The sequence below is a fragment of the Scomber japonicus genome, chromosome 10 (genome assembly GCF_027409825.1).
Source record: "Scomber japonicus isolate fScoJap1 chromosome 10, fScoJap1.pri, whole genome shotgun sequence".
In the NCBI taxonomy this organism is placed as follows: domain Eukaryota; kingdom Metazoa; phylum Chordata; class Actinopteri; order Scombriformes; family Scombridae; genus Scomber; species Scomber japonicus.
In genome coordinates, this window is record NC_070587.1 from 21,289,384 (window position 1) to 21,305,147 (window position 15,764).

The 15,764-nt window shown below is 39.8% G+C and overlaps 1 protein-coding gene across 1 annotated transcript in view; it reads left to right on the forward strand.

The window, feature by feature from the left end:
- Nucleotides 1-11,499, forward strand: part of me1 (malic enzyme 1, NADP(+)-dependent, cytosolic) — an 84,132-nt gene extending 72,633 nt beyond the window's left edge. Inside the window, exons 7-14 of the mRNA XM_053326533.1 lie at nt 6,765-6,874; nt 7,539-7,636; nt 8,584-8,697; nt 9,342-9,447; nt 9,554-9,696; nt 9,820-9,993; nt 10,546-10,644; nt 10,793-11,499. Coding sequence (XP_053182508.1) covers nt 6,765-6,874; nt 7,539-7,636; nt 8,584-8,697; nt 9,342-9,447; nt 9,554-9,696; nt 9,820-9,993; nt 10,546-10,644; nt 10,793-10,960 — 1,012 coding nt within the window. The 3' untranslated portion in view covers nt 10,961-11,499. The remainder of the gene's footprint in view (nt 1-6,764; nt 6,875-7,538; nt 7,637-8,583; nt 8,698-9,341; nt 9,448-9,553; nt 9,697-9,819; nt 9,994-10,545; nt 10,645-10,792) is intronic.
- The last annotated feature ends 4,265 nt before the right edge of the window (nt 11,500-15,764 follow it).

A 15,764-nucleotide genomic window follows, 5' to 3' on the forward strand; every position in this document is an offset into this window, starting at 1 on the left:
CTCATTGTAATGAAGCAACATGTCATCCAGTGCCACATGTCATCCAGTGTGGCAGTGGGGCTTTATGGCACAGAAAGATAAGCAATATCAGGGTCTGACTACAAGAACAATAGTTGTTAGTGGTTTGTTAGCCATTTGTGGTTAGATAACATTGTCATCATTATTATACTTACCATTACACTGCATTGTATTTGTTGACCTTACGTTGATGGGTTCATCAAAAATATTGCTTTTGGCAGCATAAATGTGCTTTATGTTCTAGTTGAAGCACAGTTTAGTCACTTTCAAAACTGTCACAACTGTTAATATCATAAATAGTTTTACAGTAGGCCTATTTGACAGAAAGGGTGTTCGCCCATACAAATCTTGAGGAGCATGCAAGAACTACAAGAATGCCATCAACTATTTTAAACTCTTGGCACTGAGAGAGTGAGGAACAGACCAACAGAGGAAAGGAGAAAGAATGCAGAATGCGTTTTTGTCATTAATGACAGCTGAGGGATTTGAGAAATAATGTGTGCTGAGAGATGCCGGCCCTCTGGAGAACGAGAGGGAGCTAGGGATTTATTAAGGCCTCAGCCCTGTGGGGATGGTGGTTAACAGACAGCCTGTATGTGTACACAAACACGTATGTGCACACAGGCTCGACAGCTGTGTTTGGACAGAGGACCCTTGTCTGTGACCTTCTTTGCAGAGGTCCTCCCTGGCTTGCTGTGGTCCTCATGAATGCACTCCAACTAAAAGCACACCACTCTGCTCCTTCTCCTCTGCGTCTAGTCTCCCCCCTCAGTGCTGGAAGTCTATATGATATCCGCCTACTTCCTATTAGCTGGATATTCAGATTTCATCAAGTCTCAGATGAAGCGATTATGTTTCCTGAAGGAGCTGGGTCACTCGTTAACTCCCTCGTCCTACAGATTGGCCCAGACATAATACCAAATGTCTGAGTAATTCACCACATGGGACAGCGCTTGTCGTCTCACTCTTTCTCATACTATCAAACATTAATAATAATGTCACAAGCGTTTACACTCAATATATTGGACTGGTTTGGCAGCAAGCACTGAAAAAAATGGTTAAGTACAGCTCCATGAAACAATGAGTCTAAGTATTTTTCTTTCATTCTACTACCCGTATTATTGTGACAAGTCATAAATCACAGCAAAATAACAATTTCAAGCACAAAGGAGCTCTGTGTTGTTTTGGATTTGTTGCTCAGATAGTTTTAACAGCACCATGGCAGAAAAGGTTCAACCAGTGTCTTGTCTGCCTGTCTGGTTGTTTTCTGTTTCCAGAACTTTCAGGTGTGCAAATCAGTCCATTGGAACACCTGCTGTTATAAGATCATCTGACGTAATGAATAAAGTTATGTGGAAACCACTGACTGTATATGAATATGGACTCCACTTCCTACTGCTGTTCAAAAATGAAGTCAGAATATCTCATTTGTGGCTCATGTCCCATCTGCTGACATGTGAAGGGCAGCATTTATGACCTCTACTGCAGCCAGCCACCAGGGGGAGCTTGAGCTGTTGACATCCATATTTATTTACAGTCAATGGTGGAAACTGTTACTGTAGAAGAAGTGAGTGTTGCATTAGTGTACACGATGGTATGTGTTCATAGGGGAGAAAGTGGAGCTCATACTGAAGAGTTGATGAAATGCAAATGAAGAACTCAAGGAGAAACAGTATTATAGATATGAGGTTTTGTGTAGAGTCGCAGTGATTTATATGTGGCACTGAATTTCACCATGCTTCCCAATGTGAAACAAAAAGGTTTACTATCAGAAAATGAATTAACAAGCATTTAAATGAGCTGCCTGATTATTCTACTCACAGCTGGCTTAAAGTTCAGACTGTTGTTGCTGGTGGTTTTGAATGAAGTGTCCAGATGGTTGATGAAGGTGTCCCACAAGGATCAACATTTGGTCTCCTGCTATTTATTGTATAAATAAATATTTCCCAACTGAGCATTACAGTGTGCGGTTTTATGCTGACGATACCATCGTGTACGTCATTAGCTATACCACAGTCCATGCCTGCTCCAGTTCACAGTCTGCTTTCCACAACCTCAGACCTCTTTCATTAATTTCAAGCTTGTTTAAAACTCTGAAAGGATAAAATGATTTCATTTCACAAGGGGATACATCTTTAAAGTCCCTACTCTAACCTGTGGTCTCAGAGGAAATCTAATCTAATATCATTATGTATTTTTTCTCTCATTTATTTTGTTCCCTGATACTGGGAAACCTGACTGGCTCAATCAAAGTTTTCACTGGGTTTTCACTGTCACTGTTTTACATATTTAAGCAGGTGTCGGGAGAATATTTCTTCCCTGTTCTCTCATTCCAGTGACAGATACGAGTGCTTTCCCACCAGGCCCCTTTCGGTCGCCAAGCTCACCGAACAGACACTACTGTTGACAAAGCACTGGACAAAGAGACGGAAAGTGATCTCACTGCCAAATCTAGACAGGAGGGTTAGAGAGTTTCATTTCTTTTTCCATAACAGCCCTGAAATGTGGGACAATATCACTGTTTTACAGTTACAAGTCTGAAGTCTTGGCAGTGGAGTCCCAACCACTCCTGAACTTTGGTTTATAGTCTGAAATCATAATGCACTTGCACTTGAAGGTAAAATTGACATTAAATTCAAACTTCTAAGAATGTATCATTTGTGATAGTAATGAATAAACAAACTTGGATTAATAATTTACTTACAGTCCACCTATCCACCCTATGGCATATGTACTCATAATATTAGCCCCAGTTTAATCTATCTATTCTACTGTGATCCTTTACTGTATCAAGTAAAATATTAAATAAAATGCACTAAAATAAAACATTATATTCATTTTGCTGATTGCAAACTATGGTATATTTTATGTAAGTAGAATCACTCTCCCAGTCATTCATTCACATTTCCTCTGAGCCTGTCTTTCTCCTCCACTGTTCAGATATTAATGGATTTCTAACAGCATAGTGAGGAACAAGGTCTGTTTTTCATCTTTTGGGTGTGCCCAGTTTTGCTTAGGTTACTGCCCTTGATACTTTAGCTTAGATACAAAAGCAAATCCTGCTTCTTTGGACAGGGTATTTTTTTCTATCTAGCTGGCAAAAAAGAGGTGCTTTGTGGGATTTTGGCGTTCCATTCAGAAGGTCGTCAAGGAAAGACAATAGACTTTCAGGCAGAATAATGGACGATGAACACAAATGGCCTCCAAGACTAGCTTTGTTCTAGGCAATGCACGCACACACACTGTCAAAAACACTCCCCCTATCTTTATTGGCTCAGACCAAGGACCAAAGAGCTTTCTGCTTTGGGAAGATGCTCCTTTCTTTTTGCAACCCCACAACCACACATAGTCACTCTGTAGTTTATGGTCAGTGCATGCCCATAAATATGCTTGTATTCACAGCTCAGTCATTCTCAGAGCCATGTAGAAAGTCTCTGATCTTTCTCATCTGTCATTTTTTTATAAAGAAAACCTATGAATTCAGTGTCTGACAATCCTCATTCTGTAATCCTGGCTTTACTGTATGAGAATAGTTGCAGCGTGTGAGCATGACTCTTGTACTCTCATGGACTCCCAAATCCACATCCTTGGACGTCCGGCATGAGGACGTTAGTCCTGCTGAACTGGTGTGACCTCTGCAGTTGCAAGAAACACCAAACCATACCAGAGAGCGCTGTACTGGCAATAGGGCAAGGCCACATCTATCCTCGCCTGTCTCCATCTCCTAAAGCCCCAACACAATGAAAAGTTTATAGCTCCCTTCTTTGCCTCATTATTCCTCCTCTTCGCCCAGGCTCCCAGTGCTTTCGTACTGCTCTCTGCTTGATAGAAAACACATTTCTCCCCTCAACACTACTGCTGTGTTGGCAGTAAGTCAGCCAGGCTGTCAGTCTCTGTATGCAACATCAATGTCTTGCAGTGTGGCAGAGGAAGGATAAACACTGACCCAGTGATGGCACTCTCTCATCAGGACATTAAGTTTTATTACAGTTGAACTCTGGTCACTTTTCTCATCCTGCATTTCTTTTCTTTTTGCTTTTCCTCACTTCCTCTCATCTTCATTGTCCTGTAGCTGAAAATTTAAGCAGTTTAGCAGCCACTGTAACAAGTGGGAAACCACTTTGGAGAGTTGTACAATAACAGTGCAATCAAAGATCCTTTTCCCTATGAGGAATGACGTGGGGTTTTATTAAAAGACCTAAAAAGTAGAGAAAGAGTAAGTTCCACATAAATGACAGTGAGCTGAAGAAAAGAATAAAAGGAGAGAAAAACAAATGTTATGAGGAAGGATTTTACCTCTCTCTGTTCAGTTAACTGACAGGGCTGCAGGTGTTTGGGGGTTTTGGGACAGCTTGCTGTGTATACTGAGCCTAACTTCCTTTGTCAGTAACTCACTGCAACATGAGCTCCGGTGTTTTTAATACAGGTTTGGGCAAACCTTGCCCCCCTCCCATTTTTTGTTGCTGAGAAAAAAACTTCATAAATGAATACTGCTCAAGTATCTGGTATCTGTAGTGTCACATCATCCAAGAAACATCAACACTGTCATCCCACATGTAGTCTTTAATCTTACTTTTAATGCAAAATATACACAAATTTTCTCTCTCTTCAGTCGAGCATGAGTTAAAAGCCCCCCCCCCAAAAAAAACTGAAATTATCCAATCACATCTTAGCAACAGTAACTAGGCACAACAGGTACACTTTAAATTTCTCTACATGCTGAAGTCCTATGAATGGGGCAGTAGTACCAGACAATATAAAGAGTCTGATGGGTAGTGTCTTTTTAAGACCCTCCAAAACTAAAACAACAAAATTGTAAGGAATGGATTAAACTGTGTCTTGCCTCAATCTTTATTGGATTTGGAGACGTTTACACTCCAGCAACCCATGCTAAACTCAGTGCCCGAGATAGCGTTATGCTTGCCAAACACACTAGTCGACCCCTAAAAGTCTTTTCTCTTTTATAATAGTTGTAAGTTCTCTTGCGAACGATGAAGAAATCTGACCTCTGTCTTTCTTGTCCAAGTATGTAAGCTATGCAGCCAAATAGGGCTACATTACATTAAAACAAGAAGACTGATCTGATATTATTTCTTATCATACTTGTAACATTAGGTCTACCCAGCTCTGTACTGCAATACAAGAACAAAGCTGTTTTTCCATTTAAACGCCTTCCACATGAATCATCAGCCAGTGAAAATGCTGATTTCCTTCTTTTTTTTTTGTCCTGGGAAATACATCTAGCATGATATCATGTGAATATCAATTGAATGTTTGTGATTCTCTTTTTCATTGGAATCAGCCAGGAACCAGTGTTTTTGATCATTTTAGCTGGTACCAAAAAGAAGGGACACGCACACTGTCTTCACTTTCTCAATAAAGACACTTTAATATATACCATATTTCAGTCAAAGACCTACCTCAGCTATAGTACATGTCATATACCTAGCTATGTAGCTACATTGCTACTTCACCAACGCACCTGTCACGAAGACTACTCAGGTGTGAAAACTGTTCATTTTAGCTGGTCAAATCTTCAGTCACTGGTTAGAAATGAGAGGACTGCTTTTGTCAACATCTGTTTGAAATCAATGAACCATTTTTTCCAAAATTACTAAGAAGTTTGAAATGGTAAATCTACCATTGTAAACTGCATTCAAATTTGACACGCATAGTAACAATAACAGTAACAGTGAGAGAGGGGAGGCTTAGCAAACTGCCAATTATGTTAAGAAAAGTAATGTTTCTGTAATGTCACTGGAGTTTAGTTTCAGATTAGATTTTAATACTGAATACTATAAAATGACTAAGTGAGAAGCACCGAACTTTTGGCTGGTACTGTATAATGGCCAATGATTAAAAAAAATATCCATTAGCTTGATATACAGTATTTTTCTTGCATCTCTTTGTCATTAACTTTTCAGACAGAATGCCATCCTGCACACCTTCTCCAGATCATTCCTTCCTTTCCTGCTGCTGAACACCACACTCTAATCTTGGAGATAGAGAAGCAGTCGCTCTGCAAACATCTAATAAATTCCTGAACAAAAGTTCCATCTGTTGAAAGCCATGGGAACTTGGGATTCATCCTTGTTGCTGCTAAATCTAATTTACAGACTCATAACGCCAAGCTTATTTTGGTTGTATGATGTTTTTGTAAGGGCGTCATTGGCACAGGCTCCTGTGTTGTTGTATTGACTAGATGTGATGGGTGGTCTTAGCAACATCTTGTAAAATTGAGCACTGCTGGTTTACTGGGAGACTGGGTGGCCTCTGTGTTCTTTCCTTCAAATTTTGAGTTTTTGTGTTTCTTCTCCTTTGTTAGGGTTTGACCTCTCTCACTGGTGCTGCATTGTGAGGTGCTGTCATAAAGCTGGGGAACAGGTGTCAGCTTGTCAAATGTCTATTAAACAGAACTGTGTGCAACAGTCTGTGGCTTTAATTTTCACTTCAAACCAAAGAGTGTTTTGTTTTCTATTTCATTTGAAACTGCATTATGTACACAGACAAGCCAGCTTCACCTCAATTCATTTCTCATCCTGTGCTGCATAGTACAGTGGAAGAGCGCCCTCCTCAGGACTTAAATAAGTACTCTGAAAGCAGAAGCTGTCAATTTGTACACTAAAATTGATCAAATTCATTCAGTCATTTTTAAGATGATTGGGCTTATTATCTCCTTTGTCTTTAAAGTCTTTTTAAGCTCTCTGTTGCTTCAGAAAGATTAAATACAACTCTTCTGTTGACAGGTACAGCATGGACTGTCTGATCCAGTTTGAAGACTTTGCAAACATTAATGCTTTCCGTCTGCTGAGCAAGTACCGCAACAAGTACTGCACCTTCAATGATGACATCCAAGGTAACTCAGCACACATACATGAACATCTTCTGTCTCATTTCCCTTTCATAGAACCACATGATTGGTATAAATTTGACATTTATTTATTTAAAATAATCATTAATATTTGAAGTTTGAAGTCCCAGATACTAATATACTGCTGTATATTAATATTTGGGGCTCTGTATATTTTTGGAGGAGAACAGTTTCCACTAGAAGAGTGTTCCTGCTCTCTCCTGATGGCTCATTAAATTGTTTGCTGCTTTTAATGAGTCAAAGAGAATAAGTGGAGCAGCGCAGATGTTGTTGGTTATTTGTTTGGCTATTAGGCTGTTAATGAAGTTCACTCCAACACTCCAACTGCTATTGTGAGTACTATTACAACATATTGGAGGTAATGGAGTGGGTGTGGTGCATTTTCAATAGCACTACCTTGGCTAGAGCTGACACTACCAAGCTGAAAAACAAAGCAGTCTGAAGTTTATCAGTTCATTATATAATAAAACATTGTATGGAGAGAGGGCTGTAAGTGACACAGCTCCAACAATTACACAAGGTACACAAATGCACCACTTACCTCATGCAGGACAAAATTAGGTCTGTTCCCTCTGAACACTTACAGAGGAAAAACTCAAATTGTGCTACTGAAAATTGTCATTTGATGTTGCTCTATAATCTCCTTCAGGTACTGCTGCAGTGGCTGTAGCTGGACTCCTGGCTGCCCTCCGCATCACCAAGAGCAAAATGTGCGACCATACTATAGTGTTCCAAGGTGCAGGAGAGGTAGGTGTAGAACACTTAAAAGGGAGACTTTATGGCATGCAGGTAGTCCAGTGGTTAGAGCGCATGCCACATACGCAGCCGACCCCGGTTTGAATCCCGGCCGGAGGTCCATTGCTGCGTCGTCCTCTCTCTCTCCTGTTTCCTGTCTATCTACAGTTAAATAAAGGCGTCTGTGCTGAAAAAATCTTAAAAAATAAAAGGGAGACTTTATAACTTTAGCTAGTAGCATAATGGCAACTCTTTTGAGTCTGTTGCTTGTATGACTTCAACCAGGTGGACGAAGATTTTAAAACCACAGTGTTGTCAAAATGTTCTGTCCCCTCATTTCCTTCTCTATATTATAGCTACTGTACATAATAAAGGCAAAAATGCCACAAAAGGCATCATCATTAGGGCAAAACCAGAGCAGGAAAAACATGTCCCCTGGTGAAGTGTTGTGTATCCAGATGGGCAGCAATAGTTTAAGTCAATGTACTGTCTCAGCTATTTTAGTTACCCAACAGGTCCATATTAAGTTTGTTAACTGTTTGCTAATATTAAGCTACTGGTCATACCAGACCAAGTAAGGTTAAAGCGGTGAAACACCTCAGTGTATTGAGCTGAGTGAGGGTGTGTTTATATTATGTTTTTTATGAGCCTGTTTTGTTCTTCCATCAAAAGCTACATGCTCTCTCTTTAAACAAGACAGTCAGACCATTAATGGTCAGTTTTACCACATGTGATTTGTGTGCAGTGGAATGATTTCAGTTTATAATAACATTACATTTATTGTAGTGTCATTATTCAAGGCTTTCTTTAAGATGTGTGGATTAGCAAACATATAAAAAAATAAAAAATATTGTAATTTAGGATCACATCCCTTGTGATGCTTGTGATTGTAACTGGCATGCTAAAGCTGTCAAAGCTGGTGTGGAATCCTCATGAACATCTTATCTTCTCTCTCCCAGGCAGCGATGGGGATCGCTGATCTGATCACCATGGCGATGGAGAAGGAGGGACTCGCCAAGGAGGACTGTATGAAAAGGATCTGGATGGTTGATTCCAAGGGCCTCATTGTCAAGGTGCCTTAATGAAATAAAGCAAACACACACGTACAAACACTTTCACATGCTCAAGTAAACCACTAATGTGATCTGACCAGAATAAACCATCTGATAATGCTGGATTTGTGTTATGTATCATTGAATCTTCAAAAAAAAGTTCCAGGAACTAGATAAGACTGATAGAAAAACATGTAACCATAAAAATAAGTCCTGACATGCAGATCAGTTAGATTAGGAATATCTGAGGGTGGATTCCCCTCAGAGTTTCGCCTTCAGAACTACTTTCCCATGGTTCATTAACTTATATGACAGATGTCCTTCCTTGGAATCACTGCAAAAGGCTCTCCAGAGGGTGAACATTAGCATCTGTTATAACTTTGCTTTGTTCACATTATCCATGTTATTCAAGCATCACCTGTCTTTCTCATCCCTAAATCCTCCTCTTCACTCTCCTTATCTCTCCTCCACCTCTTTCAAAGTCCTCCAATGTCACTTTGATGATCTATGAGCTAGTATGAACAAGAAATGTCAGTGCTAAATGTAATTGAGCAAAACCATGGACTCTACATCTTGAACTCAACCATATTTCTTCAGTGTCTGATGTCTCCACACATGCTCTTTAATGTCCTCCTCTTCCTCCTCTGCTCTGTCTAAATCCTTAGGGTCGAGACCACCTGACTCATGAGAAGGAGAGGTTTGCTCATGAGCACCCCGAGATGAAGAAACTGGAGGATGTGGTTCGGAAACTGAAACCCACAGCTATCATTGGTAAACTATCAAGCATTCATATGATCATAAGATCCAGTTTGAAAAGTTGGAATAGAAATGAAGTAAATAATGGAATATATTGCATATTGTTGGCTTTCTGTCTCAGGTGTGGCAGCTGTTGCTGGAGCTTTCTCTGAGCAGATCATCATGGACATGGCATCTTTCAACGAACGCCCAATCATCTTCGCTCTCAGCAACCCTACAAGCAAAGCCGAATGCACTGCTGAGCAGTGTTACACACTAACAGAGGTATTCAGAAGACTCAGACGTGTTGTTTTATCACCATACTTGGCTATGGACACATCCTGTCATTCATCTCTCTTGAAAAATGGATGAATACCTTTAAACATTACTGTACCACTTGTGCTGCAGGGCAGGGGCATCTTTGCCAGTGGCAGTCCATTTGACTCTGTGACACTGCCTGATGGGAGGACATTCTACCCCGGTCAGGGGAACAACGCTTATATCTTCCCTGGTGTGGGCCTCGGTGTCACTGCTTGCACCATCCGATGTATTACTGAAGAGATATTCCTTACTGCAGCAGAGGTAACGCATTGGCTTTAACACCATGGATGGATGAACACTACATGAGTTGTGTTATTGATCACTAATGCTGTCAGCCAAATTCTCTATAATATAATGAAAAGCTTGTGTGCCTTGAGGCTTTCAGGGTATATTATTGATGACTTGTTATTTTGTAAGCGGGTATAAAAACAATAAATAGATATAAATAAATTCAGCACTGTTTAAAACTAATGTTACATCATGTTGCCGCAACCACAGACTGTCAGTTTAAATTTCTAAACATATTCTTAATGTGTCATTGAACTGAGGTATTTACTATTACTAATGCCACTGTGAGGATGATCTCTGAGATCATACCTGAAGCTTGTTATGTTATAATCTCCTCCACCATATTTGAACCTGCACAATCATATTTCCCCATTTTGCTTCACCTATAACCCTTCATTGCTCTTAGCCAAAATGTGACTAGAAATTCTCATTCAGACCACCAGCCTCACTGCATCAGTCCATAAATAAAGCTGAGAGTAATGTGACATGTGCTCAATCGTTACCTGTGTGTGTACTGTTCCACAGGCTCTCGCTCAACTGGTGACAGACAAGGACCTCACCGAGGGAAGACTGTATCCTCCTCTCAGCTCTATCAGGGAGGTCTCTCTCAAACTGGCAGTCAGGGTGAGAGCTCAGCACACACAAACACACACACACACACTGAACATTAGATTATCTCCATCACTTTAATTCAAATCCATTAGTTTACAAATATTTCACCAAAAAGGCTGTAAAAAAAACACTTGGTATTGTCCAAACCTGTGCGTTACAGATCATGGAGTATGCCTATGAGCACAACATGGCGACACTTCAACCAGAACCGTCCGACAAAGAAGCATACGTACGCTCACTCTCTTACGGCACTGACTACGATGAGTTTTCTGTTGACTCGTACCGCTGGCCAGAGGAAAGCATGACAATCCAGTCATGCAAACTTTAATCCACTTGACAGAGACAGAACGTGCCCTCAAGGGGCCAGATAACTACTGAGGTCCAATATCACCACTAGACGTGATGTTGACATATGAAAGAGGATGTGTGTAGAATTTTCTCTTTAATATATTACTGTGAAATTAATGATGACAACACATTATACTGGAAGCAAAAGAGCCAACAGTGTTCACCAGTGATGTTTCGTGCTTCTGGTGGGCCTCACGAAAGACATATTGAGCTTTATTTCTCGTAATTACTCCTCTGCCCCAAATAATAGCAAGAATAGAATGTACTCCACAATATGAAGTTATTCAATATTTCATAATATATAAAGTACAGGCCAAAGGGATGTTAATGAGATGTGAAACAGATAGCAGTTTATGAAATATTGCACTAATGGCTGTTATCACATGACACGTTGCAATAATATATATAGAGGAAATCCTTCACAGGTTACTTTTGATTGTACTGTAATAGGAAGTTACTTTATGACTGTGTCAGAGAATATCCAACAACTCATTGTGGAATAAAAATGTTTTTGATTAATGTTTTCCATGTGTGATTATTTGTAACCTACTGACAGAGAAAGGGTGCAGTAAGTATTGGAATATTGGATGAAGATATGTGTCTCTCTTGTGCAAATGTTTCTCTCGCTGATGGTATCTAAGTGTTGTTTTTTGTCATCTGTGTGAGAAAATGTTTAATTTCCAAGTGACCATTTGCCTTGATAAAATTCATATCAGTTAGTGGGAAAAACAAACCAGAAGCCTGGTGTCTGAAATGTATCAAATGGTACTCTGGCTCCCTCAGCAGGTCAACATATGTAACTGCAATCCAATTAACAATGCTTAGCATGTGGCCTTATAAACTCTGCAAGTGTGCACATTTGTGTTATTTTAAAACTTTTAGACAGTTTATTTTTATCACCAAATTTCAAAATTTAAAACCCAAAAAGTATTTCTCTGCTACATAAAACACCAAATAAGCAACAATTCAAGGTTAAAATGTATTAACACTTGCAGATAATCAGTTTCATCAGTACTGTTTGGGTGTGGTTCATCACATTTAATTGGTAGTGACCAAACTGTCACTGACATGCCGACTGTCATTAGATTATGATTCAAAGGTGGCTCAGTTACAAAAGCACAGAGAAATTGGGCCTTTAAACCAAGACCTTGAGAGATCTGATCAATATAAACTATAACACAATTTTCATTTTCATGCAATATACATACTAAAACAAGCAGCAGGTGAATCAAGTACATTCCAACAGTATATGTTTTTTCGTCTGTCTGGTGCTGTCTATTAGACTGAGGATGATTTAATGAATCGATCACTGTCCAGACAGTCAGTACCAGAGGCCTCGGCGGGCCCGCTACCCATCCCAGTCTAAAATCAATAGAGAAGAAACCGGACCAGTCAGAGTTCAGCGTTCAGCGTCACACCCCAGGCGGGACTCTGAGAGACAAACATTTGTTTTCCCTCACTTTCCCTCGCCTCACGCCCCCTTTTAAATCGCCCAAAAAAACAGCCCTGGGCAACCACTGCTCGGACATGAAGATCAATATGTCTCAATGTCAGCACCATCCAGTTGTCAGTTAGCTATAGCCATCAGCTGTAAATGGTATTATCTGTATTACAAAACATGTAGACAGTAACTGATCTTATTTCAAGTTGTGTATGCGTGTATGAATTTAACAGCATGTTTTAGAGATGTGTCTGCTTTAGTGGACAGTCTAAGAGACACAGGAAGGATTTGTGGGGAGAGGTTGTCATACTGAATTGAAATCATATCTCAGATTTTTGTGTTACATGTCACCAATAATGTGTGCTCCTTTTTTTAAACACTGGCTTTTGGTTAAGACTGCAGATGACATTTGAATTCTCATCTTCTACCTAGATTTCTGTCCTCACCCTGAAGCCCGTGGTGGCACCTTGCTAGTCACAGACAGGCTGGGGTGACTGGCAGCTGTAACTCGACATGGTTCTGACCTTGTTTACAGACTCGCATTAAATGGCACCTTGCTGAGACCTTGTGAGCAATGCCAATCAGTAAAGCCCCCAAGGGAATGTCGCCTGTGAGAGTCTGTTAACCCATCCTCCCCTTTGCCTGTCTGACATTAAAAAAAAACCCTCTCCCATCTGCCTGACCACCAACCTAAACACAGCTTGTCCTGCTTGAATCCTGTAACTACAGCACGGGTCAGACAGCAGCACTTTCAGCCCTCTCAGGACCCACAATTTGTCTCTTTTGTTTAGATTTGCTTTCACGATTTCACAAAACCTTATTTGCTACTTATCCTTTTATTTTCAAGACTTAAGAAATGATTGTCTTTGACACGGTCTCAATATCTTCTTTGTAAATATATTTCAAACATCTGTGCACTTTGACTCCCTTACTTGATGCTCCTCTTATTTGATAGTTAAACTGAAATGTGCAGGTCTGTGCAGAAGAGCAACCTCAGAGCAGATGACCAGCAGAGGGTGCTCTAATATACAGATTGAGATCTTAAAAGGCCTGAAAGGGCACCAGTGCAACATTTGTGACAATAATGAACTGAATGCACACATTTGTCAACCATCATCATCCCCCTTTTTCCAGCACATTTTCTTCTATCATTTCCTATAAGGAAAGTTGCCTTGCTAATGAACCAATATAATGACACAAAATAATAGATACTATTAATCTAATAATATCCCTATATGTGAATCACTGCATTTTCTCTGGGCTCATTTCACCAGCTATTATTTCATATAATAGTTTATTATATACTATTTCTATGATAGGGCCAGTGAATGGTGATGACAAGAACTGAACTCTATACGTGGAACATAATTATCTGTAATAGGCTAAATGGAATAAATGTCAGAGGTGTTCTTAGGAGCAGAGCTACGTAAAAGGCACCAGAGGAGGTGCAGGTAGACCATCAACCTGTATCATGATGAGTGGTATACATTATATTTCCCATATCTGCTAAAGGGCATCTCTCTGCTATAGGGCTGCTATAGGCATTAGTCTGTTAAGATACCGACTTAATGTCAGGAACAAAGATCACACAAACAACAAACTCTGGGAGCTATTTAACTACATTTAATAACCCAGTAGCTTAGAACAACCCCACCACCACCACCACCCCGTTTTTCTTTTTTCTTTTTTTTTGCCTTATAGTGACTTTTTTTATATTAACAATTACAACCATCAATGATAGTGCCCCATATGGTTTTTACTGTTAGAAAAACCTTGAAGCAACTGTTAGTATACCAGTATAACTTATTGGCAAATACACTACATAAGAATAAATTGCAATGAATAAAGGGAGTGGAAGTGCTTTGTAAGTGTGTCTATTGTCTAACATCTGCTTCTTGAATTGTCAACAGTTTTACACCTCAAGGATTTTATGCACACTCATAACAATGTGTATCTGTGCTGAAGGTGGGTGCATGGAAAGTAGAAACGTATTGATTGTAGAATACGACCAGTAAAAATGAATAGCATGCAACCAACATGCAACTTTTCTATTCCTTTTGAAATAATTTTATTCATGATGGCTGGCTGTAAGCTAGAGTACAAAGATCAGTGTACAAAAGCTCCCTGAAAGAATACACTAGTATCCCTTGCGTTCACTTTTCATGAATGTTTTATTCACTCTAACTGAAGCTTTGGTCTAATGAATACATACAACTCACAACTTGGCCAACAAAAATCAAAGTTTTACAATAGCCACTGTGTCAGTAAAGCAGAGTTTTGAATGAGCAGACATGATTGAAATCCATAACTCCTATGCATCTTGTCTATATTGCATGGAAATGACACAGTATAGTCAGCTCATTTTACAGTGCTTCTATTATATGTCTGGATTATTGTAAATTATAAACCCTCCTTTGAGTCCCTTCTGTGCAGCCATATCACATCTTAGAGCATTAATGAAACTGTTTTAGACATCAGCTCAATTTGTATCATAATTTGTAGTTTAAAAATTGAAACAGGGTGGTTATTTGACAGTCAGAATATTCATAGGTGAGTCTTCTAAAAAAAAAAGGTCTGTTGTTTTAAATGTAAGATTTGATATTATAATGCAGTCTTCTTTTACCACTTAATGTGCCTTTCATGCCAGCTCTATATCAGATTAGACATTGTGTTTGTGAATTGCTTTCCCAGTTCATCTGTGCAGCTAGCTTTACAACCTAAAGGGAGAGAAAACATGAAACACTGAAACATTCATTCCTGAACCTGAGTTTAAATTCTTTTTTATAACTGGATGTTTGCCTTGACACCCATTACAGGCTTAAAATCTCTGCTTTGACTGAAAGATTGCTTGAGTATTTAGGGTAGCATGGTGAGGTTGCTTACTTCCATTTAAAAACACTACACTTGTATGTGAAGTGTGTCTGAACAGCACATCATCATCAGCTACAACCCTAACCTCTGACCGCCCTACTTTTTCTTTGTTTTGAGAAATACACAAGCTTTTGTGGCACTTTGATACTTTCATGTTGCTAAACCAAGCGCTCTTTCTTGTCTCAGCAAATTCAGCCTCCTGCCTGGCTGGTGGTGGACTGAATGAGGACTATTCTCACAAAACCACCTCTGCTCAGCAGCTTCATACCGTTCTGCTGTTCTCGTGTATGATCCTGTGAGTAATTTAGAGAGACGTCCCTGTTTCTCAGTCAGTTCGTGAAGCCTGCACGTCGCACAGGTTTTAGCCTGAGAGGCAGTGGTGGGCGCAGGTTTCAGACAGCCTGTTGTTTCTCGGGCGGGTACCACGCGCAGATACCAAGCAGGAGCGCCAACGCCTTGACAACTTTTCCAT